The sequence below is a fragment of the Rhinopithecus roxellana genome, chromosome 16, assembly GCF_007565055.1.
Source record: "Rhinopithecus roxellana isolate Shanxi Qingling chromosome 16, ASM756505v1, whole genome shotgun sequence".
NCBI classification, from domain to species: Eukaryota; Metazoa; Chordata; class Mammalia; order Primates; family Cercopithecidae; genus Rhinopithecus; species Rhinopithecus roxellana.
Genome location: NC_044564.1, coordinates 21,083,700 through 21,109,656, shown reverse-complemented (window position 1 = coordinate 21,109,656; position 25,957 = coordinate 21,083,700). Strand labels below are relative to the sequence as shown.

The window sequence follows — 25,957 nt, the reverse complement described above, 5'->3', positions numbered from 1 at the left end:
AGCTGTGCTGCTATTACACATGGAGCCTGGGTCCTCCCGGTGTGAGCACCAATTACTTATTTTCTGTCCAACAGGAGGCTCTGCACATGGCAAGCTTTTCCCTGGTGATCAGATCCTCCAAATGAACAATGAGCCTGCCGAAGACCTTTCCTGGGAACGAGCAGTCGATATTCTCAGGTACTAAATGGTCTTCCATCATATACAGAATTGCACAGATTATCAAAGAACAAAGATGGGCAACAGGAATGGCATAACTGATCCCCTGATTTTAATAAGGCTAAGTATCCTTTAAAGCGGCAAAAACAGCCTTGTTTTAGAACGGCTGTTTTTATCTATTAAAACGGCTTCTTGTTAGTGGCTGTTGTAGTCCAGTCTCTCTCACTTGCCTACAAAAGAGCTTGGGAGGCACAGAGTGCTGTATTTGTCAAAGTCCTGCCATGCCCAAGACACCGTGCTAAGCACTGCAGGGAATGCAATGATCATAAATAACCCATAGGCCCTACCCTCTCAGGATTTATAGACACATTGTGACATATGCCAAAGATTGAACTAAATTGATACCAAATCTGTTCTTCTTTATCCCTCTTGATATCTCTTCTTAAATATAATTGCAGGTGCATCTTGGTTGGCATATATGTAGTTTCATTGATGTAGCACCTCCAAACTTTCTGCCTGGTGTCATTGTGACATGGAAATGCCTCACTTTCTACCTAGACAATGGTTTCCTGAGACCAGGACTCAGTGGGTGCTCAGTTAAATGAGTGAATATGGTTAGCGCTGGGAATTGGCAACCTAGACTTTAAGGTGGAGGAGTGCCATTAATAGGAGTGAAGAGGACAAGCAGACATTTTAAGGACACATGCAAGCTTTGGATTTTAAATTTTTCATTCAGCATTGTTCTAATGTTGAATGAAATTCAACATTATATATAGAGAGATAATATAAAGAGAGATGAGAAGCAGAGGTAGGTGAAAGCTAACTTGAAGATATATATACAGTTCAGTTTGTGCTTTTTTATGAATGGCTGATCTGGCTTTGGGGTGGTATTAATTTGTTTTTTTTTTCCCCCTTTTTTTGAGATGGGGTCTTGCTATGTTGCCCAGGCTGGTCTCGAACTCTTGGGCTCAAGTGGTCTCCCCATCCCAGCTACTCGGGTGGCTGAGGTAGGAGAATCGCTTGAACCCGGGAGGCAGAGGTTGCAATGAGCCACGATTGTACCACTGCACTCCAGCCTGAGCGACAGAGCAAGACTCCATCTCAAAAAAAAAAAAAAGAAAAAGAAAAAGAAAAGCCGAGGAAATGCACTGTACATGCTGGAGAGTCCTCCAACTTGGGCAGAAGTTGTAAGTTGACAAAACAGAGAAGGGCGCAGGAATATTTCAGTTGTGTCTTTAATGCTGGGTAAAATTTGGTCCAAAAGATGGAGGTGAAGGGTGATTCAGGCAAAGGGGTAAGCAGAAGCAACAGGGCGGGAAGTAGGGGCTGCTGAGCAGTTCAGTTTGCCTGAAGAAACATTCTAGGGAGTGAAGTCCAGGTGATAGAGGGCCTTGAATGCCAGCACAGCACGTTTCAGTGCGATTCTCCTCCTGGAAGGGCGAGCAGTTGAAGGCTTCTGAGCAGGGGTGCGTGACTTGAGGTGTGCTGTGCGTTTGTGACCTCTGCTGTGTTTTGCTTGTGAGAATCCCAGGACACCTTAATTTTTTTTAGCTTAGCTCCCAGTGTCTAAAAACAGCATGAATTATTCAGTGTCACGTGTAAAGGTAAAACACAAAGCAAAACAAAATGATACAACAATGCCAAGAAAACATCTCAAATTCCTCCAAATAGCTCCGAGGCCGATATGTCCTTTTAGAGCCTTTGCACTTTGGTTTATTGTGATTTATCTCAGAAAAGGCCTGTTCTTTTTTAAAATGGAAAAGAGGAAGTCCCCAGACACTTAGACATCTTGGGTTGAGTTTATCCATTTGAGGAAATAACATACCAGCAGCAATTGGCCTAAATGTTCATATTGCAAGAAGTCAAATGAAATTATTTTGCAAACTGCTTCTCCATGATAGCAGTGGCAAAGAGAAAGGAAAATATGAATCGATTTTCTCTGTTCTGCCCGCTAATATGAAGTAGAGGTTCGGCAGTTATCTGCTTGATTTGATCACTTTTGAAATCTAAGAGATAATGCAAGACAGAGATGTCCACTATCTTGATTATATGATTGGGCTCATTACACTTTGTGTGCCCAAACACCATAAACCCTTTGGCTTTTATCTGATAAATGTTATCCACAGACATTCATTCCATTTAGTGAAATGTTTAGCATGAGTTTTCTGAAATAGCAACCTAACTTATCTGTGTTATTGCCATATTTTCTCTTAAAAATATTTTAGGGTCAGGAGCAGTGGCTCACACCTGTAATCACAGCATTTTGGGAGGCCGAGGCAGGCAGATCACGAGGTCAGGAGTCTGAGACCAGCCTGACCAACATGATGAAATCCCATCTCTACTAAAAATACACAAATTAGCTGGGTGTGGTGGCGGGCACCTGTAGTCTCAGCTACTCAGGTGGCTGAGGCAGGAGAATTGTTTGAACCGGGAAGGCAGGGGTTGAAGTGAGCCAAGATTGTGCCATTGCATTCCAGCCTGGGCAATAGGGCAATACTCTGTCTCCAAAAAAAAAAAAAAAAGAAAGAAAAAAAAATTGGGGGACATAAATCTAACTAGTAGTCACTGGATGAGTTCTTCATTGTATGGGACTAAATTAAGGCTAAGTGTCTTAATTAATGTTGTGGCTGTAGATATAGACTAGATGGTGGAGGTGGCTGTATGAAGATTCCCTCCAGGTGGGAGGAGCTCTCTGGGTCAGCTTAAGTTCCTTTGTAGGTTGCTGCATTTCCCAATATCTTTCTCAGTTTTGCTGAACCGAAAAAACTAAGGCAAAGGAGGCTGCTTTATACTCATTCTGCCAGTCTTTTTGACCCTAACACACATGCTCACACGTGTGTACATGCACGTGCATCCATCACACAGAACGACTAAATTTTTTTCTTTATTCTTTCTTTTTTCAGGGAAGCGGAAGAGTCTCTTTCAATCACAGTTGTTCGCTGCACATCGGTAAATCTCTTTCTATGTCCTGTGTGTTCGTTTCACCATTCTTGGCCCTAAGACCCTGTTCCCCCAGAGGATATCCCTCATAAAGTAAGCAGGGAAGACAGACGGTGGAGGGTGACAGCTGCCCGGCAGTGGCTGTCCAGTCAGTCCGTGTTATCTGAAGACCTCCTCCATGCAAGTACTGTGGAGGAAACAGATATGGTGCAGGCCTCCAGAATGTCTGGCCCAGCTGAGGAGATAGACCTATGACTATATACAGTAGGATGATGGTAAGGGCACCAAACTGGACTTTTTTTTTTTTTTTTTTTTTTTTTTTTTTTTTTTTTTTTTGAGGCGGAGTCTCACTCTGTCGCCCAGGCTGGAGTGCAGTGGCCGGATCTCAGCTCACTGCAAGCTCCGCCTCCCGGGTTCACGCCATTCTCCCGCCTCAGCCTCCCGAGTAGCTGGGACTACAGGCGCCCACCACCACGCCCGGCTAGTTTTTTTTGTATTTTTTAGTAGAGACGGGGTTTCACCGTGTTCGCCAGGATGGTCTCGATCTCCTGACCTCGTGATCCGCCCGTCTCGGCCTCCCAAAGTGCTGGGATTACAGGCTTGAGCCACCGCGCCCGGCTCAAACTGGACTTTTAAGACAGGTTTGAGTGGTATGACTTTGGGAAAATCATTTAGTCTCAGTTTCACTTTTGTAAAATAGTGGTCATGACAGTAACTGCCTTGTCTGTCTAATGGGTTGTTAGGAGTCATGACAATAACTGCCTTGTCTGTCTAATGGGTTGTTAGGAGGACCAAATGAGATGTTGGATATGAAAGTGTTTTATCCGCTCCGAGTTTCACCACACAGCAAGGTGTGGCATAGATGATGCACAGGAAGAAAGCAGCAATCCTAAACCACCACAGGCCGAGAAGCTCCTCATGTATTATTTAGGGAAAGCATATAATCAAATTTTCAAAGGAAAAGCTACTAAGGAGACAGTTTTTCAAAAGTTGATAGAAAATTTTCATTGTGAGAAACTTTAATATGTACTTCTTAGCCTTGGCCACAAATAGACCAAATTAAAAAAAGAGGGGCATAGGGAATTTTAATAATGCATGTAATAACCTAATTTAATTGACCACATACCAAGCTACCAAGAAAACTCAATAAATTCCCCAAATGAAAAACTGTGCAGGTCCCTTTTTCTGAATATAATAAAATAGAAGCTAATAACTATTAAAAATTTAATTAAAAACCATTCAGCCATTCGGAAATAAAAATGTAATTTCCTAAGTAAAGATGGGGTCAAATAGAAAAAGCAAAATTGTCATTATAGACTATTTAGAAAATAATTGAAAATTAAAACTGTACTTCTTTTATTTTTTCTTGAGATGGACTCTCGCTCCTGTCACTCAGGCTGGAGTACAATGTCGTGATATCAGCTCACTGCAACCGCCACTTCCTGGGTTCAAGTGATTCTCCTGCCTCAGCCTCCCAAGTAGCTGGGATTACAAGCACCCGCCACCATGCCAGGCTAATTTTTGTATTTTTGGTAGAGACAGGTTTCTCCATGTTGGCCAGGCTGGTCTTGAACTCCTGACCTCAGGTCATCCACTTGCCTCAGCTTCTCAAAGTGCTGGGATTACAGGTGTGAGCCACCATGCCCGGCCAGAACTGTACTTCTTAAAACTAATTTTGTGCAGTTGAAGCTATACTCAGAGTAAAATTCATAGCCTTGAGTGGTTTTATCATTTAATACAGAAGTAAATCAATTAAATATTCAGTGCAAGAACTAGAAGAAAAGATTAATAAAACAAACATAAAACAGAATAAAGTAATAAAAATTAAAATATAAATGATCCTCCGGAAAACAGAAAGATTGTAATGTTGTTAAGTCCAAGAGCTATTTCTTTAAGGACAAAGGTTATATGAAATGCAAAAACCTTAAGGGAAAGAGATAGGTGAGCCTCATGTGGAGGAAACTAGAATATTACTGACATATACAAAAAAGTTAACATAAAAGGAGATATATACTATGTTCCTTGATGGGAAGACTAAGTATTATTAATATATCAGTTATTATATTAATATATATACTTAATACAAATTCAAGCAAACTCTTACAGGACTTTCATTTGGATTTAACAAAGTTTATCAAAGTGAGACTTATCAAGAAAACCTTTTTTAAAAAGGATAATGAGGATGGCCTTGATAGGCAGATTTAAAAACGAACAAAGCTACAATTATTAAAACAGTATTATATTGGTGAAATGTTGAACATGTCAATGTAATCAGATAAAATGTTCAAGAGTAGATGCTAGTATAAGAACATAGTATGTGAGGCCAGGTGCGGTGGCTCGTGCCTGTAATCCCAGTATTTTGGGAGGCAGAGGATGGTGGATAGCTTGAGCTGAGGAGTTCAAGACCAGCCTGGGCAACATGGCAAAATTCCGTCTCTACAAACACAAAAACAAAAACAAAATGATTATAACTGGCAGGGGCTTAGGTGAGAGAATTACTTGAGCCCAGGAAGTCGAGGTTGCAGTGAGCTGAGATCGCACCCCTGCACTCCAGCCTGGGTGACTGAGACTGTATATATATATATATATAGAGAGAGAGAGAGAGAGAGAGAGAGAGAGAGAGAGAGAGAGACCACATATATATATATAGAGAGAGACCATATATATAGAGAGAGAGACCACATATTATATATATATATAGAGAGAGAGAGAGACCACATCTATAGAGAGACCATATATATATATATATAAAACTATATGTGTGTGTGTGTGTGTGTGTGTGTATAGTTTGTGAAAAACATAGCATTCCAAATGTGTGGCAGAAAAGGCAATTATTCAAGAAATCAGACTTGGACATTTGTTTAAGTATTTGGAAAAAATCGGGTCTCAACTCTAAAAATGCAAACAATATGGATGGATGTCAGTCTGACCACAGGCTGTAGAAAGGTTGCCTATGCATTTAGGGCATGGAAGGAAGCACAGTGGAACAAAGGTGATTTGATTACATGAAAATGTAAACCTTCTGTGGTCCAAACACTTCATAACACTAGAAAGCAGAGAAATTGTTGTCTCCTCTCTGTATTTGACAAGTGTTATCTTTTGTTTTTATTTCTTGGAAATAGAGTAGGAAAAAACCCACCTAATTAGAATGAAGATGTTTGCCATAAATATGTCAGACCAAGTATTTTATGTATCGATAAATGGAAGTTTTCTATTCTTAACAGAATTTGTCTGTTAAATAATATGAAACCAATATGGAAACAGGGAAATCTAATCAGTTTAAATGATAGTGCAGGTGTTAGGATGTCCTTTTTATTTAGCTGGTTATCTCTCATTGGACAGTATTTTAATCTTAATCAGGCCGGTTTTTTCCTGATCTGTTTCCAAGAAATGAGCAAAAGAAAATACTTAATGCAGGGAGCGAGGGAAACAGCATAGAGGTGAATCCTTTAAATAATAAAAAGTATGGGAAGGTGAAAATTGGTATGTGTCCAGTACCACTCCTGAGACTCCTACAAGATTTCCAGGAAGAGAAGAACGTAAATATTGTGCTCTGGAGGTCTCTCAGGGAGAATTGCCATTAGCCCAGTCTGTGGCCATCAGTACCTCTGAGAAATGCCCTAAATATTGGCTAGCCTGCTCCTGGGCCTCTCACCAGAACTGCTCTGAATAATTTCATCTCATCTCATCTCATCTCATCTCATCTCATCTCATCTCATCTCATCTCATCTCATCTCATCTCATCTCATCTCATCTTATCTTATCTTAGAGATGAAGTCTTGCTCTGTCACCCAGGCTGGAGTGCAGTGGCATGATCTTGGCTCACTACAACCTCCGCCTCCTGGGTTCAAGCGATTCTCCCACCTCAGCCTCAAGTAGCTGGCATTATAGGCATGCACCACCATGCCCAACTAATTTTTATATTTTTTGGTAGAGGCGGGGTTTCACCATAATGGCCAGGCTGGTCTCGAACACCTGACCTCAAGGGGTCCGTCTGCCTCAGCCTCCCAAAGTGCTGGGATTACAGGTGTGAGCCACTGCGCCTGGCCCCGAAGAATTTTAAAAACATTGCAAAATGACCATATATATCTTGCTTTAGCAAGGCGCCTCGTTGTTGTGGTCGATTCTTGGAGTCCTCAAATTACTTGAAACTGATTAGGAATGTTAAAATCCACAGTTGCAACATTAATTACTGCTTCTCTAGAACACAGAATTTTATGAAAAAGGTTCTGATTTAAATTTGTATATCTGTATTGTCTATATTCATTGTCTATAATACATTAATTATTTGTAATAATATTAATGCCAGTATTTAATGTCTTATTTAATTTGCACCAAAAGGAAATGCTACGAGGAAGATACACTCATTATCCCCCTTTTACAGATGAGGATGCCATGGGCCTCACACGCCCATGGTCTCACATGCAGAAATCAGTGAAGCTGTGTTGTTTTCCAGGTAGACTCCAGAACCCACATTCCTTAGTATTATGCTATTGTACCTTTGTAATCCCTGCTGCCTTCATGAGTGACAGCGTGTAGCCCAGGACAGAGGGTACTGCCAAAAGATATAGGAATGTTTTCCAACATGTCCCTTTCAGTGCCCTTTTAAACATTAACTCTTAGTTCAGCAAAAAACATGCACAAAGAGATTTTATCAGCTGAGGTCTGCTGCTTTCTGATGAATTAATTTAGAATCCGGGGAGAGCTTAGAAGTTCTAGAATAATGAGTAACTCATATTCTTTGAATTGTCTCTTTAAAATATTAGATGGCTGAAGTGGATATAAGTAGGTGATTTATAATATGTTCTAGATGCCAAGATATTCAGGTATAAAAGTACAGGAGCCACTGTGGGGCCTGTGTGTTGGGCATTTTCATGTCAGCATGTTTTTTTCTCAAAGCAGCCAGTTTCATGGTTGGGTGGTTCCAAATGTAAGAATGGCCCTTCTTCCCTGTGACTCCCACCAACTAGTCCCGAGCAAGTCCACTTTGTATGAAATGGCAAAGTTTTGGAAGAGTGACCTCCAGGCTAAACAGCTGTTCCATTGACCATTCCTCATAGATGGGTTTTTCTGAATTCTCACTTCTCTGAGAGCTTTCTGGACAGAGTGCAATTTCATGGTGACCCTCCTAAATAGTGGCACCCAGAAAGGAACACAGTTCCACCAATGCTGAGTACCATGGGGAATGGACATGCACCAGGAATGCTAGTAAAGCCCAAAATTGGGTTAACATTTTCGCAGGCTCAATCACACTGTCGGCTTGGGTGAAACTGGTGACCAACTAAATCCTGAGCTGGTTTTCAAAGGAATAGCTTCCAAGCCACGTCCCTTCAATTCCATGCTTGTGCAATTGAATTGAATTCTGTGCAATTGATTTTTTGGATGCTCAATGCCACACTTCACATTAATCCCTGTCATGTTGCTTTTGCCCAGTGTTCTGGCATGCTGAGATTTTACAGTCAGGGAATTGTGGGGCTGAAAGGTTTATTTGTACAGTTGAGAGCTGTAGTCATTCTTCAATGACTTCCTGTCAGGGAACCTCCTCTGCCTAAGTCTACTCCAGTTCCTTCAGTTTCCTGCCAATTGATTTTCTTGAGCATGATCCAGTTCTGGGCCCACTTCTTCCAGGATTTATCTCCCAAAGGTGAGAGACAACAGTGTTCCTGCAGATTCCTTTTCTCTCTGCATCTCTCCTCTGTTCTGCCCCTGATTTCTTATTCCTTTGAGTCTTTGGGATGGTGGTGGTTGTACCGGTTGACCACTCACTTTATCTTATTCCTTGCAGCTCTTGACAGTCCAGCTCCTTATACCCTCTTATACTTGTTTTTAGTGATTTCCTGGCCTTTGACCCATAGCTATCTCCGGTCCTTAAGTTTCCCATGCACCCTCTTATAGATTCCCAGTTCCTTGACCTTGCCCCCAAAATTCTTGCTGCCTGATATCTGATGACACCTTGCAGCTCTGTCCTTCACAGGTTTGGCAAGTTCACTCTCTCTGGCTTCAACCAAGGCATTGCTAAACATCACTGTTGAGGATTTAGACTAAGTTACTTAGTTAGAAATCAGAACTATTTTGAGTATATGTCAACTAGTTTATGAATCCACCTAATGGCACTGCATCTGGCCTTTTCCACAGGGGGATTATAGGAGACCTTATCAAATGCTTTGCAAGAATGAAGGAATACTACTATATCTGCAGAACCCTGGTCTACCAATATGGACTTCTATCTTCAAAGGAAAAATGAACTTGGTTGGCTCTGACTTGTTCTTGGTAACTCCATATTGGCTATTAGTGATCACTGTCTAAAAGCTCTCTGACCGTCTCTTATCTTGGATTTTGCCAAGAAAATATATATATATATATATATATATATATTTTTTTTTTTTTGAGATATAGTCTTGCTCTGTCATCCAGGCTGGAGTGCAGTGCTGCAATCTTGGCTCACTGCAACCTCCACCTCCTGGATTCAAGCAATTCTCCTGCCTTAGCCCCCCGAGTAGCTAGAACTAAAGGCATGTGCCACCGTGCTCAGCTAATTTTTGTATTTTTAGTAGAGACGGGGTTTCGCCATGTTGGCCAGGCTAGTCTCAAACTCCTGGCCTCAGGTAATCTGCCTGCCTCAGCCTCCCAAAGTGTTGGAATTACAGGCAGGAGCCACCGCACCAGGCCTGATTTTGCCAAGAATTAACGACAAACTTACCAATATGTGTTTTCCTAAATCCTCCATATTCATTTTCTGGAATACTTGATATTTGACCATCTTTAGTCTCCTAACATTTCTTCCATTCTCTGTTCCATGGATGATATGAGCTGTTACATGTTATAGGTCCACAAGCCCGTTAGATTCAAGTGGTATGGGAGTCTTGAGTTCATTCGAAGCAATCTGATAGTCTTATCACTAATTTTGGGTTGTAGCTTTTCTTTCTCTTATTCCTTCTATCCCTTCTCTAATTTCTACAGGTGTACTTCTTCTCTGCAAACATTATTATTTCCTTGCTTTTCTATTAATGTTTTTTGTTTTAAAGCAAATTATATATTTGAGATGTTGAGTCATAGTCATGAATCCTGTCCTGCCAAGGTTCCAGTTATCCATGAGAATCACATTTGCCTTTTTGCATTAAAATTTCAGGGCTACTTGTTCACTTCATGTACTTCATGGCTTTGATCTGTTGGTATTTGAGTCTACGAACATTGTTTCTAAGAGTTTCCCTGATTGTTGTTATGTATCTCTTCTCCCATCTTCACAGAATGTGGCCCAGAGTTTCATCTTGGTACTTTTACACATGGAAACATTCTAGAGGCTGGCCTAAAGGACTGTCCACACCAAGGGAACATAGGATGTTAGGCTGGAAAATAGTGTATCAGGATTTCATCCAGGAAGGTCACAGCCTGTTGGTCTAGATCATGGAAGATGCTATTCAGCGAGTGTCACAATTTGGCCTGATACATTCTAGTCCAAACATTTCACCATATACTCATACCAACCTGTGATGACTCTCTTCACTTCTTTGGGAAAAGAGGGTACCTCCCAAAAGATAAGAGCAAAGTGGGGCCAAGGGTAAGTCATAAGGGTCAGAGTTTCAGGGAACCCCAACTAACTCCTATATTGTACAGATGGGAAGACTCTGAAGGCCAGAGAGGGGCAAGAACTGGACCAAAGTCACACAGAGTTATTTTGTTGTGCTTTACACACCTACCTGGTTTTCTTTCATAAGAATTTGAGTTTGAGATAGTTCTCACAACTATTGAGCAGTAAAACATGAGTTGGAATTCAGATCATCCCATTCACAGGCCAGAACTCTTTGTCTTCATCATATCACAGCTATTTTGCTACCATGCTGAATGTCCAACTATTCTCAGGTACATGAGAACGTTATCTGGTTTGGGATCCCTAGATTTTATGAAAATACCTATAATGGGATATCCTCCTTTCCTGTGGGTTTAAATTGAATCTGCAACAGCTATCAAAGTTTCTGCTTTTAAGAAATGAGAAGATAGATATACCTGGCTTTTATGAAAGCACTGTTCCAAAATGTATCACATTAATGTTTTCCAGGGAGTCCCTAAATCATCCTTCCTGACCGAGGAGAAGAGAGCCAGGCTGAAGACCAACCCTGTGAAGGTGCACTTTGCTGAAGAAGTGCTCATCAGTGGACACAGCCAGGTGTGTCACTAGTCAAGTGATTGAAATTACTCCTTATGAAGCTGGCGAGCTGCCTTCTGGCACATAACTCCCTGAACCTCTGGAATTCCACAGCACAGAGAGGATGCAGAGGAAGTGCAGTGCGTTTGCAAGAGCTTTTGTGCACCTTCCCAGACGCCTGCAGACCCTGGACTGGGAGAGCTGGTGGGAGCTCTGGGCCATGGGTGGGGACTGGGAAGAAGAGCACTGGGTTTGGCCCTCTGTTGTTCTGTGACTCCATTCTTCTGCCAGTGAAATTTCAACAGATTCCAAAAGTTAATTTCTCATTGTGCATCTTCAAATGTATTATCCCCTCTGAAGGTGATCTATTGATAATCGTGCGGGTGGTGATGGGATTGCTTTTTATTTTTAAGAGCCCATCATTTGTTGAACCTCTATTATGTGACCTAAACTTTATATGTACACAGTCCTTAGTCATCACAATACCCTGCAAGGGAGATGTTTTAACAAAAGAGGAAGCAGAGGCCTAGAGAGATTAAGAGACTTAACTCTAAGATCACATGGCGAGAAAATGCAGGAGCCCAGGTCCATGTGACTTTGATTCTTTGGTTTTTCACTGTGACGTGCTGTCTAGTCCTTTTTGATATGGAGAGACCCAGGATTGGGGGTTCAGAAGACACATTTGTAAAGGGAAAATGTTGGCTAGAGTTTGATTTTAATGTAGAGTGCTGGATAAAAGGCGCATTTATTCATAATTTATACATTTTCCCCCAGTAGTCTATAACTATTGCCATTCTGAATTTCTTTTTTTTTTTTTTTTTTTGAGACGAGTCTTGCTCTGTCGCCCAGGCTGGAGTGCAGTGGCCGGATCTCAGCTCACTGCAAGCTCCGCCTCCCGGGTTTACACCATTCTCCTGCCTCAGCCTCCCGAGTAGCTGGGACTACAGGCGCCTGCCAGCTTGCCCGGCTAGTTTTTTGTATTTTTTAGTAGAGATGGAGTTTCACCGTGTTAGCCAAGATGGTCTCAATCTCCTGACCTCGTGATGCGCCCGTCTCGGCCTCCCAAAGTGCTGGGATTACAGGCTTGAGCCACCGCACCCGGCCACCATTCTGAATTTCTTAATATTAGACTTTGAAACTTTAAAGTCGAAACTTGTCCTTATCTTGTCTTCTCGCCATAGAGACCAGCAAAGGCCGGGGGAGTCAGAGAGGGTGGAGGCTATGGCCATTTTAACAAAGGATCCAGGTGACCTGGTCCACATCTACAGAGCACTTATTTTCTGCCTGCCCTGCTACTTAATAGAGCATACCTTCAGATAGACTTGAGTGAGAAAGGTGGACTTGTTCAGGAAGGGGCCAGTGGGAGGCCTAATGCATGACTCAGAAAACACCTGTCAGTTGGCAATATTTGAGTCATGTTTGTGAAATTGGATTGCGTCTCTTTAGAAAATTAAGTTTAGATTCTGCCAGGCATGTTGGCTCATGCCTGTAATCCCAGCACTTTGAGAGGCCGAGGCGGGCGGATCACGAGGTCAAGAGATCGAGACCATCCTGGCTAACATGGTGAAACCCTGTCTCTACTAAAAAATACAAAAAAATTAGCTGGGCGTGGTGGCAGGTGCCTGTAGTCCCAACTACTCGGGAGGCTGAGGCAGGAGAATGGCGTGAACCCGGGAGGCAGAGCTTGCAGTGAGCTGAGATCTCACTGCTGCACTCCAGCCTAGGTGACACAGCCAGACTCCATCTCAAAAAAAAATAATAATAATAATTAAGTTTCAATTCAACACATGACTCTTCATCTCAAGAGTCATGCACAGTGATGAGTAGTAAGGATGAGAACCAGCTAGCAGGACAGGTAGAGAATAGAGGCACTACAGGTGTGGACAGGGTCACCTGGTTGATTTGTTAAAATGGCCATGACCTCCCATTCACTGCTGTCTATGCTGAGGGTACCAGATAAGGACAACTTTCACCTGAACTGGCTACAAAACTGGCTTAGAGTTTTGGTGGGGTTGGGGAGTTTAAAGGAACAGGGTTCTAAAAAGGTGTCTCTTGGAAGGTTGGGGCACCTCAGGGAATCTTTGGGAGTCTCTGCATCAACTGCACAAGGCAGAGATAGCAAACCAAGTAAGAGTTCATCTCTGCAACCTGTCTATTCATCCTTTCAAGTGTTTAAAAGATGATAAAATTGGCTGTTAAACTTTTCCCTTTGGAACATGATAAGACTGCTTTAGATACACAATCACTGTGTTAAGAAGGATCTGAGATAGTAAACCAACATTTGAAATATGTTTGACTTTGCTCACAATTAAACAAATACAAAGGAAAAATGTTAAAAAGTAAAACTTTAGCCGGGCGCGGTGGCTTAAGCCTGTAATCCCAGCACTTTGGGAGGCCGAGACGGGCGGATCACAAGGTCAGGAGATCGAGACCATCCTGGCTAACACGGTGAAACCCCGTCTCTACTAAAAATACAAAAAACTAGCCGGGCGACGTGGCGGGCGCCTGTAGTCCCAGCTACTCGGGAGGCTGAGGCAGGAGAATGGCATGAACCCGGGAGGCGGAGCTTGCAGTGAGCTGAGATCCGGCCACTGCACTCCAGCCTGGGCGGCAGAGCGAGACTCCGTCTCAAAAAAAAAAAAAAAAAGTAAAACTTTATACTTAGCAAACAAGCACAAAAGAGAAAAAATGTAAGCCCCAGTGCTGAGAAAGTAATTATAGTCATGCACTACTGATGGCTTTATAAATTGGCTTAAACGTTTTTGAGTGGAAAAACAAAATTTAGTGACTGCCATAAAAAGTGACCCAGAGATTGCATTCCTATTATACAATAATTTAAATGTGAAAATCCATATATTTAAAGATATCTGTAGTATCAACATTTTAAATAGCTCCCAAAATGGAAAAACATGCTCAGTTGTCTAGGGCAGAGGAATTGTGAAATCAGTTCTGGTATTTCAACTCAATAGAATATTATAAAGGCATTAAAATTATGAACATTAAACCCACCTAAAAATTGTATATGAAATGCATATTGGGTAGAAAATGAACATAGAATCATGCATATTAAATTATTGCAGCTCTCTAAAAACTATTCACAGATATAGATAAAAATTGGAAGAAGCCTTAGGGAAAAGTAAGTGGTGGTAGTTATGTGATGTTGCTATGAATACACTCTTTGTAAACCTTTTAAATCACAAAGAAAGTACTAAGGAAAAAATTTCCCACTTGGGACACCCCAAAATTCAGATTTCTCAAGACTCCAAGCCAGAGAAGTAAGATAGCAGCAGAGTAAGCGGTCTGAAGTCCCTCATCCTGATGTAGTGTGAAATGGCACTGGAACATGAACATCTTCCTTTTTCTTCCATAAAAATACTATGGTTTTTTTTAAAAAAAAGTTATAGACCCGGGAGACAGAGGCTGCAGAGAACCGAGATGGCGCCACTGCACTCCAGCCTGGGCAACAGGGTGAGACTCTGTCAAAAAAAAAAAAAAAAAAAAAAAAAAAAAAAAAAAAAAAAGTGATGACTGTGAATCTTGCTTAGAAGATATAAGCACCTTTATATTTAGAAGATTCAATATTCTCATCTGAAAAAACTGGTAGTTTGTTTGTTTGTTTGTTTAAGATGGAGTTTTGCTCTTGTCGCCCAGGCTGGAGTGCAGTGGTGTGATCTTGGCTCACTGCAACCTCCGCCTTCCGGGTTCAAGCAATTCTTCTGCCTCAGCCTCCAGAGTAGCTGGGACTACGGGCGCATGCCACCACGCTCAGCTAATTTTTGTATTTTTAGTAGAGATGAGGTTTCACCATATGTGGGCTTTATACCCAAACTCTTTATAGAGATGAGTGCAGGGGGGCAATTCTAGCTCAGATCTTGGGAACTCTAAAATCTCTCTGTGCTTCTGGAGGACACCAGCCCCACGGGCCCTTTGTATTTGCAACCAAACACTCAGAATTCACTTCTTAGGAGAACTGGGAGATTCTCCAAAACCCTCTCCAAAACCCTCCAAAACCCTCTTCTTAGGAGAAACTGGGAGATTCTCCAAAATCCCAGGAGTTCTAGCTGTCATGGGGCCACCATACACAGACCAGTCCTGTGCCTTTTCCCCAAATAGCCCTACGAGAGTGGCAGAGTCCCTTAGGGGACCTCATGCATCAAGGGTGATAATTGGGGTGAATGTAGTGGAGAGCATCCCTCCGCCCTTTGGTGATATTTCATTACAGGGAATGCAGCAATAAAATGAGGGTAGGAGAGACTTTCCTACCCTCCCCATCCCACCCCAATCCTATAAGGTAGAGTCTAAGAATCTCTGAAAGGCCCATGTTGAACAGTGTGCATGTTGGTCATCTGGCTTGCCAAATTGGATCCCATAAGGGTACAGCCAGCAGTAAAATGCGAGCTGATGGTCATGAGACATTGCACAGGCTTGCGCAGTGCTATCAGTACGCTCGTGGAAGGACTCACTCTTCTCCACCATTTGTCATATCTAACAGTCCTCATGGGTATCCCTTGACAAAGCATGCCTGTGCATTGGAGAAATTCCCAAGTGCCAAGAAGGAACCTCTGACATGGTGAGGAGGTTAGGGAAGATCATACTCTCGAAACCAGGCAGGTCCAGACAGCCAAGGATTTGTCATACCCAGGGGCAGGAAAGCTGTGACTGGGATACAACAGGCCAGGCACGGTGGCTCAAGCCTGTAATCCCAGTGTTTTGGGAGGCCAAGTCAGGCAGATCACTTGAGGCCGGGAGTTCAAGACCAGCTGACCAACATGGAGAAACCCTGTCTCTACTAAAAATATAAAAATTAGGCTGGCACAGTGGCTTAGGCCTGTAATCCCAGCACTTTGGGAGGCTGAGGCAGGTGGATCACCTGAGGTCAGGAGTTCAAGACCAGCGTGGCCAACATGGTGAAACCCCATCTCTACTAAAAAAAAAAAAAAAAAAAAAATTAGCTGGGCATGGTGGTGTGCGCCTGTAGTCTCAGCTACTCGGGAGGCTGAGACAGGAGATTTGCTTGAACCCGGGAGGCGGAAGTTGCAGTGAGCCGAGATCGCACCACTGCACTCCAGCCTGGGTGACAGATCAGACCCTGTCTCCACAAGGAATAAAAAAAGACAGGGATACAACAATACTCTTGTGTTTTCCAGGGTAATTCTCTGCTGTGCATGCCCAACGTGCTCAAGCTATATTTGGAGAATGGACAGACCAAAGCTTTCAAGTTTGAGGCAAACACAACCGTGAAGGTATTAAGAATATACTTGAACTTCTTTTCCCAAAAGAATGTTCTGGCTGCTAGGACCCCCAGGCATCTTGTCCTGCATCTGCCTTGGTGATCTCACAAACACCATGGTCTGAGACCCTGTAATAATAAGCCAAGTACCATGCATGAGCACAAGCCGAGTTAGACATGGGAGAATGGAGAAGGGACAGAGTCAAGAGACAGGCTTTCTACTGGGGCCAACACAATGCCAGGCACACAGGCAGCACTGAATTAATGGTGTGGAGCTGCAGAAGCAAATGGACCTTTTGGGACTAGTCACTGGGTAGTTATGGGGGTGAGGAACGAGTGGAGAGAGGGTTCCGAATCAGGAGCCATGAGGAGGGAGTAGTACCTCATGGTGCGAGACTTACTACATTTGAGGTTCTGGCAGGACATTTATGATTGTTGTTTACTCACCAAGTGAAAGCTTGTGTGCATCTACTGTGTGCCAAGCATGGGATATACTGCATATTGGAGCACAGCACAGGCAAGGCCCACATCCTCAGAGAGTTTACCATCTAGTGAGGTGGAAGACAAGCAAGAAAACAGAGATTAGCAGTTGGCATGCGTTGAATACATACCATCTGCCAAGTGCTGTTCTAAGTGCCTTCTAAGGGGAAATCAATTCAATGTACACAACAACCCTATGAGATAGGTGTTAATATTATTCCCATTCTACAGGTGAAAACACTGAGGCACAGAGAGAAGAAGCAATTACAGCTAGGAATTGGGAGTGGAGGTCTAGAACCCATTCACTTAACTTTACAATGGCTGTTAATTGAAGAAAATAATATTAAATAATGGTGAGGGAAATAAACAGGACACTGGGACAGAGAATAATAGGGATGATTACATTCATGTACGCCGGCCAGAGAAGGCCTCTCTAAGAGGCGACATTTGAGCTGAAACTCGAAGGAAGAGAAAGAAACAGACCTGGAAAGAGGAATGGGGAAAGTATACTGGGCAGAGGGAACAGCGTGTGCGAATGCTTCGAGGCAGCAAAGACCTTGTGGTCACAGAGGGCTTCTCTAGTGAGCAAGAAGAGTGGCGTGGCAACCACAATGCGTCAGCGCAGCACTCACGACCACTCCGTCCTGTCAGCCACTCTCTTAAGTCGGAAGTAGGCATTATTGTCCTCTATTTGGAGAGGAAGCAACTGAGGTTCAGAAGTGTCCCTCAGTTGTGGCCGAATGTGGTGGCTCATGCCTGTAATCCCAGCACTTTGGGAGGCTGAGACTGGCAGATCACCTGAGGTCGGGAGTTTGAGACCAGTCTGGTCAACATGGTGAAACTGCATCTCTACAAAAAATACAAAAAATTAGCTGGGCATGGTGGCACACGCCTGTAATCCCAGCTACTTGGGTGGCTGAGGCACGAGAATCGCTTGAACCCAGGAGGCGGCAGTTGCAGCGAGCTGAGATTGTGCCATTGCACGCCAGCCTGGGCAACAGAGTGAGATACCGTCTCCAAAAAAAAGGTTTCCCTCAGTTACATAGTGAGTGTGTGGTGGGATTTTGTCTAGTAAGCAGTCAAAGATACAGACTGGGAGCCTGGCCAATGTGGCAAAACCCTGTCTCTACTAAAAATACAAAAAAATGAGTTGGGTGTGGTGGTGCACACCTGTAATTCCAGCTCTTTTGGAGGCTGAGGCAGGCAGATCACTTGAGGTCAGGAGTTCAAGACCAGCCTGGCCAACATGCCAAAACCCTGTCTCTACTAAAAATACAAATACAAAAATGAGCCAGGCATGGTGGCATGTGCCTGTAATCCCAGCTACTCGAGAGGCTGAAGTAGGAGAATTGCTTGAACCCAGAAGGCAAGGGTTGTGGCGAGCTGCACTCCAGCTTGGGTGACAGCCTGGAAGACTCTCTCAAAAAAAAAAAAAAAAAAAAAAAAAAAAGAGATTGGGAACTCCAGAGGGAGAATAAGTCTAGAGACATAGGAGAGAGGCAGAAGCCTCCACTGGATGGCCTCAGCCTTCCAAGTAAAGCAAGACAGGGTGGCTGTATGGATGGCAATGGAGCTTGAGGAGAGGGGAGCTGTGGCTGCAGGGCCGTAAGGGGCCTGATGAGTGGGACCAGACCCCTGCCTAAGTCAGCATTGGGCCTGTCAGTGCAGGCTTTTCTCTCCCTAGCTCCACTAAGGAATGGCAGGAAATCCAGGGAAGTCCTCCCTGTTCCTTGAGTAACCCCTCCACCTCTGTGCCTGCTAGGACATCATCCTCACTGTGAAGGAGAAGCTGTCCATCCGAAGTATTGAGTACTTTGCACTGGCCCTGGAAGAGCAGTACAGCATCTCCCGGCTGCACCTGCTACACGAAGAGGAACTCATCCAGCAGGTAGGGAGGACTGACCGCCTGTTCCTGGGAGGCATGGGCTGGGCTGGCTGCATGCCTCAACCAGAACCTCTGGAGACAGGGCTCAGCACATCTGCAGGTTTGATGCACTTTCTCTTGCCCCAGAAGGCACAGAGCTCACTCAGCCTGGGGGTTATGGGACAAGCCTGATTTTCATCTGCTAGTATGAGGTAGGCAGGACACAGATTTAAGGTCCTCCCCATTTTGCAGATGTGGAGACAAAGGCTTAGAGAGGTAAGGTGATTTTTCTCAAGGTAACATAGTTGATAGAACCCTGATCTTTTGCTTCTAGCTCTGATGATCTTCCCTTGCACCTGCTGCCTTTGAGCCATTAGGGAAGCATTTGTGGCTGTGTCTAAGCCCTTCTTGTGGGACTTACCCCCTGATATGGTTCCTGATGGCAAAATAGGGTAAACATAGCCAAACAGTCTATACCACTCAGTCTCCCAACCATTCAATAATATGTTGTACCAACTTTTTAAAGCTAAACACAGGTTAGTTCAACAAATCTTTGTGAGTCTGTTACAAAGATGAGGAGGATTTTAACAGTTGGAAATGAGTAAGACATAACCTCATAAAAGCCACCCTGAACATTCCTCTTTGCAGATGAATTCTTACCCAATGCACTCACCGATTAGAAGGTTTACTGCTTGTAGACTTTTTAATTACTTTTATTCCATTTGCATTGGGAAAGAAAATCAAATTAAATTGCTAAGATAGTTTAAGTGAAATAAGGTAAGTTGTAGAATGGTATATATACTATGTTATTATTTGTGGAAGATAAAAGAATAGACTTATACTGAAGTACGAATATACATAAACTGTCTCTGGAAGGGGCACACAAGAAACTGAAAACAGGAGTTTCCTCTGGAAAGGGAAACTGGAAGATGGGTAAGTGGGAAATGCTGCCCTTTTGAACCTTTTACATTTTGTACCCATGAAAAAGAAAGTCAAATTAGGAGCAAAAGTCTATGGCTGTCTTGGGAAGCACTAGAATTGAAATCTCTGGGGACTGTCTTTCACTGTCTGTGTTTTATAGAGTAGTTTTGTGGAATGACTGCAAGGACAGAGGCAGTTAGGAGAGTAATAATCTCTCCCTTACCCATCGCAGGTGGTAGAAAGGGAGGAGTCACACGACTACCGCTGCCTCTTCAGGGTCTGTTTTGTTCCCAAGGACCCCCTGGACCTCCTGAAAGAAGACCCTGTGGCCTTTGAATACCTCTATCTGCAGGTGACTGGGTCTGTGCTTCCTAAAATAACAGTGGTTGTTCTCAAAGATGGCGCACTGGGTGATTCTGAATGTGAGCTTGAGGCCATTAAACAACTCCCTGGTAGGGATTGTCTTTATCTGAAGGAGAATGGGCCTGATCATCACTCAGAATTGCCTTTTCTGTCACTAAGTTGCTGTTTTAGCAGATGTGCAATATCAGAATGAAATTCAGGCTCAGTCCTCAATGTAGATGATACATTTTGTGATACCATTTTAGGATCTTTAGAATTACAGTTTTTATTGCTAAAAGGGGTCTTAGTGCTTCAAAACTTCATTTTAGAATGATGACACTGAGTCTTGGGAAGGTCATGTGATTTGTCTGGGTCACCCACTTAGTGGCAGAGCCAAAATCTAGTTCTTGATCTGTGGCCTGGTGCTCCTCCTATTCTACCTCCTTAGATGAGAGTTATTATGTCATTTTTATTCTGATGAAAAATAATCATTTGGAGCCAGGTGCAGTGGCTCATGCCTGTAATGTCAGCACTTCAGGAGGCCAAGGCAGATGGACCACTTGAGGTCAGGAGTTTGAGAACAGCCTCACCAACACAGTGAAACGCCGTCTCTACTGATAATACAAAAAATTAGCCAGGCATGGTGGAGCACGCCTATAGTTCCAGGTGCTTGAGAGGCTGCGGTGGGAGAATCACTTGAACCTGGGAGGCTGCGGTGGGAGAATCACTTGAACCTGGGAGGTGGTGGTTGCAGTGAGCCGAGATCATGCCACTGCACTCCAGCCTGAGTGATAGAGCAAGATTCTGTCTCCAAAAAAGAAAAAAGAGAAAGAATCATTTGGCAGATATCAGTATTTTACAGATGAGGTAACTCAGACTAGGTGGATTGGACTGCCCCAAGTCTTACAGAAACAATGGCAGAAAATAATAATAATAGCAATAACAATGCATCAATATTTTGTATTTGTATAACACTGTGTGCCTTGTACCTGCTTTCACATACCTTATCTAATTTAAGTCTCACAGAAACCACGTAAGGTAGATTTTACTATCCTCATTTACCAGACACCAAATGCTCAGAGAGTCTTGGTAACTTAACCAAGGTCACACAGCAAAGAACTGTGAGAGCCAGCTCTCAAAGGGGAGCTCCTGGTCCTGCTGCCTTTCACCTGAGAAAATGAGGGTACACAATACGTCTGCTTTTGTTTCCCATCTGCTCTATTTAATCTCTTCTAGAGCTGCAGCGATGTGCTCCAGGAGCGCTTTGCTGTAGAAATGAAATGTAGCTCTGCACTCCGACTCGCGGCTCTGCATATCCAGGAGCGGATCTACGCCTGTGCCCAGCCACAGAAGATCTCTTTAAAGTATATAGAGTGAGTGGCAGGGGATGGCAGCTGCATTGCATTTATAACTTGCTGGCCCCTGGCCAGGAGGGCCAGATGCCACAGAAAGCTGATAGTCACCCCCTACCCATGTATCTGTCTGTTGTCTTTCCATCCATTTCCCTCTGCATCCTTTCTAATCTGACCTGGCTCCCCCAGATGTCTGAACCTGGCTGCTTTCTCTGGGACAGAAGCCAATTCCAGATGGAACGACACAGGATCCCTTTGTAAATTCCCAGTTCCCGGGAAGATGTTTTGGGAAATCAGTTGCCAGCATCAGTGTTAAGCTTCTCTAGGGGTGGGAATGCCTTGTAAATTAATTTTTCCCATGGATATGAACCAGTTCCTATTGCATTATGTCTCCACTAGGGCAGTTTCAAGTCCTACAATTTCAGCACCTTCTGATTCCTAGCTTAGAATTGTTCTGGACAGCATCACTCAGGTTTGCTAAGCCCCTCCCCAGATCTCAGCTCTGTCCTGCCTGAATCATCAGAATCATTTGGGGAATCATATTTTAAAAAATACAGCAGATCCTTGGCCCTATCCCTGATGTACTGAGTCCAATCTCTAGCAGCAGGGCCTGAGCATCAGTAGTTTTAGCAAGTTTCTGGGGGATTCTGAGGCTGCTAGGCTGGCATCATGCTGAAGCTTGGCCTGAGGGATTCACAGGAGCTCTGCATTGCCCCATGAGAGTGTCTTGTACATATGCTGTCATTATTTGCCACATATTTTGTAGTGAAAAAGATTCAGAACTCCTGCTCTGACTGATAGAATGTCACACCACGCCAAGAGTGATGAGCTCCCAGAATGATCAGTGGGGTTTAGTTCCTGAATGCCTGTGGGGATTTTTGTGGAGAGTGTGTGTATGTGTGTGTGAGAGAGAAAAAGAGAGGAGGAGAAGGTGGCTCGTAATTGCTGTATTATGGGAATACTAAGTACTGAATCAAATGTAATTATGCTCTTCATTAGAGCCAAGTACACTGTAGAAATGGGCCTCCTTGTCTCCAATGTCTCATGGCAGGAAAGACTGGGGAATAGAGAACTTTATATCTCCAACTTTACTCCGAAACATGAAAGGCAAAGACATCAAGAAAGCCATTAGCTTCCACATGAAGAGGAACCAGAATTTGCTGGAACCCCGACAGAAGGTAATGAAGGTGCCTCTGCCGACCCACCCAGCAGTCTGCTGTGAAACTTTAGGGAAAACATTTTCAATATCGCCTGGATTTTAGACCAATGAATAACACTGACTTCAAGGTTTTTTTTTTTTTTCTATTTAAGCAACTTATTTCTGCTGCCCAGCTACGTTTAAATTATCTACAGATCCTCGGAGAACTCAAGACATATAGTGGAAGAATCTTTAACGCTACTTTAATGGTATGTATTAGAGAACTATGAAATCCTACTCACGTAAGGGACCTTAGAGATCCTCTGAAAATCAATATATCTTTTAGCCTAAAATTCCTGAGGACTCTGTCATATAATAAAATTTGTTTGGGAAACTAAATAGTATACCACTGGAAAATATTTATCACGCCCTTGCTTGGTGCTACACCTGTGATAGATGCTAGGGGAAGCAGGGCTGAATAAGACGCGATTTCCATCCTTGAAGGATGAAACAAGCTACCCAACAAAATGAAGCAAAGCCATGAGACAGGTTCCGGCCTATGGCTGTGGAGTTTGGAGACAGAAGGTAGCACTACTTGCTTCAGTATAGTATAGGAAGGAGAAGGGGTTAAGGAAAGTGGCAAGAGGAAGCCTGAATTTGGCCAGACTTCAGTAGAGAGGAAAAGGCCTTCTGGGTCAGAAGGGGATGGTAAACATTTCACTCTGGAGCTTTGGGTATATGAAGGTGAAGAGAAAAACTGGAAATCATGAAAGAAAAATAAGAGTGTTTGACTGCCAAGCTGAGTCTCTGATTGTTCAGAAGGAGGGAGGAATGAGGGGTGGGCCTGAGAAGGAAGAAGAGAAGCAGGAAAACCCTGGGCTCTCTTCCCATTCTCCCGCCTGCTGCTTTTCTCAGCCTAGGCCTAGAGCATGTGCTTTTCGGCAGTCAGTGTCTCGGGATTGTGGTTTCAGAGAGCGTTCCTCCAGCACTGTTGGCCCCAGGATCCTGCAGCACAAAACCAATTTACCAATTAGAGTGGCGTTTTAAAAAAAATATTAACCAAAGTCCTTTCAAAAGATTTGGTGTGCACCTCAGTCATTTACAGTGATGGGCCAATGTAATCAGATTGCTAACCTAACAATGTAGATGGAAGAAGAGAATCAGTGTTTTGAAAGAAAGGAAGAGCATCAGATATTTAGGGGAAGGGGAGACACAGATGGATTCTTTGTTTAAGTAGAAGACCCAAAAGGTGGAAAAGAGACTAGATCACAGAAAGGACAGTTTTGAAGGTACAAGAAAAACTTCCCAATTTTTCCAAGGGCTAATTCTGCCCTCTCCCAGCTGTCCAGTTCCAGTCCCCAGTCTCGCTTTACCTTTCTTGTCTAAGGAAAGAACTGGTAGTGGGAGAAGCAACCAGCTACATGGAACCGGTTCAGGGTGCTTGCCAGGCACTGCGGGTTACAAATAGAGATAAATGCAGACTCTGTTATTGAGAAACTTAACATGGAAAATGAGACTTAATACAAATAATTAGAATAAGAAGTCATAAGTGTTCAGTGCTAGTAGAGAAGTAAGAGGAAGTGGCACAGGAACAACAGAGAGGAAAGGGACATTTCTGGCTTAAGGAGGCTGAGATCAGGCAGATGCTTTTCATAGGCAGTAGGTTTTGATGTAAGCTTTTAAAGAAGGATCAGGATTTAAACGGGAAATGATGGCAGGGAAGGGATTCATAGAGCAGGAAGATAGGTACATAGATGTGAAAATACAGATGTGTTTATGGCTGTGGCTCAGGGCTGTGTTGGGAAGAGTTTGGGGAGATAAATTTACACTTTGATTTAGCTCTTGATGGGGCTCAATTAGGCAATCATCTGGAGGATTGGTGGTTAGGACCTAAAGCAGGAATCAAGGAGTTTGCAGCAAGAGGTATTTTTGCTTACATGTGAAATGTATTTTCACTAGCTTGCGAATGGAAACTAATTCCCCTTCCACCCTCTGCAGTTACAGGATAGAGAATCCTACATTGCCCTTCTGGTTGGAGCCAAGTATGGGATTAGCCAAATTATCAATAGCAAACTCAACATCATGTCCACGTTGGCAGAGTTTGCAAACATTAGCCGTGTAGAGCTAACAGAAGAATCTGAGAAAGTGAGCGTGGTCAAAGTGTATCTTCAGGACGTCAAGGTAACACAATGGGGAGAGATTCTGAATTCAACTGCTGGAATCTGGGGCCAAATGGGGGCCAGGCTAGTTTATATGAATTTTAAATAATAATAAAGTCTAATGTCCAATATCTGCTTAAGAGGATGAATTGTCCATCCTGTTCTGTCAAAGGGAAAGTGGTAAATGGTACATTTTCCTGAAGAGGTCCTAAAAGGTGTTTTTGTACAAACTGAGATGGACCATGTGCTTTCCTGTCGGGTTGAGAAACGTAGATGGAGAACACCAGAGGATTTTTTTTTTTTTTTTGAGACAGAGTCTCGCTCTGTCGCTCAGACTGGAGTGCGGTGGCGCCATCTCGGCTCACTGCAAGCTCCGCCTCCTGGGTTCATGTCATTCTCCTGCCTCAGCCTCCCAAGTAGCTGGGACTATAGGCGTCCACCACCACACCTGGCTAATTTTTTGCATTTTTTAGTAGAGACAGGGTTTCACCGTGTTAGCCAGGATGGTCTTGATCTCCTGACCTCGTGATCCACCTGCCTCAGCCTCCCAAAGTGCTGGGATTACAGGCGTGAGCCACCGCGCCCAGCCCACTAGAGGATTTTATGACATGCATGGGACCAGATTGCTGCCCAAAAGCTTTAAGTGGTGAGCATTAAAATGGGTAAATAGTGGGCCAGGTGTGGTGGCTCACGCTTGTAATCCCGGCTTCTTGGGAGCCTGAGGCAGGAGAATCACTTAAACCCAGGAGGCAGAGGTTGCAGTGAGCAAAAGATTGCACCACTGCACTCCAACCTGGGCAACAAGAGCGAAACTCTGTCTAAAAAAAAAAAAAAAAAAAAAAGGTCACTAGTGCAGGGTACCTCCTGAGGCTCTCTCGAAGGTCTTACTTTTATTCTGCCCTCCTTTGATTTTATCCCAACATACTCCAGAGTGGTGCTTTATTCTTCTTATCACCCTCTCCCTCGTTCTCCACATGTTCTTGCTCCTTTTTCTTTTCTAAGTTTAGTCTTGCAAGGTCCCTCTTGCAGGAATGAACAGGGTGGGATGGGGCAGTTTGGATATGGCGCTGGGGTAGAGGATGAGGAGCCAGAAGACACTGTACAGATTGGGTGGGAAGAGCCCACTGTGTGTGTGTGTGTGTGTGTGCACGTGTGTGTGTGTGCATGTGCATGCATGTGCGATGGTGTCCGTGTATGAGTACATGCAGATCCTCATTTAAAGCCTTGCAGGT

The 25,957-nt window shown here is 43.6% G+C and overlaps 1 protein-coding gene across 4 annotated transcripts in view; it reads left to right on the top strand.

Annotated features, from left to right (window-relative positions):
• FRMPD1 (FERM and PDZ domain containing 1) overlaps window positions 1-25,957 on the top strand; it is a 144,446-nt gene that overhangs the window by 108,281 nt on the left and 10,208 nt on the right. For all 4 annotated transcript variants that reach the window (XM_030919919.1, XM_030919918.1, XM_030919917.1 and 1 more), the window contains 10 exons: window positions 75-177; window positions 3,060-3,105; window positions 11,153-11,260; window positions 16,387-16,482; window positions 18,712-18,837; window positions 19,967-20,086; window positions 21,313-21,449; window positions 22,480-22,606; window positions 22,740-22,835; window positions 24,565-24,747. In XM_030919919.1, the coding sequence (XP_030775779.1) occupies window positions 75-177; window positions 3,060-3,105; window positions 11,153-11,260; window positions 16,387-16,482; window positions 18,712-18,837; window positions 19,967-20,086; window positions 21,313-21,449; window positions 22,480-22,606; window positions 22,740-22,835; window positions 24,565-24,747 (1,142 nt within the window). The remainder of the gene's footprint in view (window positions 1-74; window positions 178-3,059; window positions 3,106-11,152; window positions 11,261-16,386; window positions 16,483-18,711; window positions 18,838-19,966; window positions 20,087-21,312; window positions 21,450-22,479; window positions 22,607-22,739; window positions 22,836-24,564; window positions 24,748-25,957) is intronic.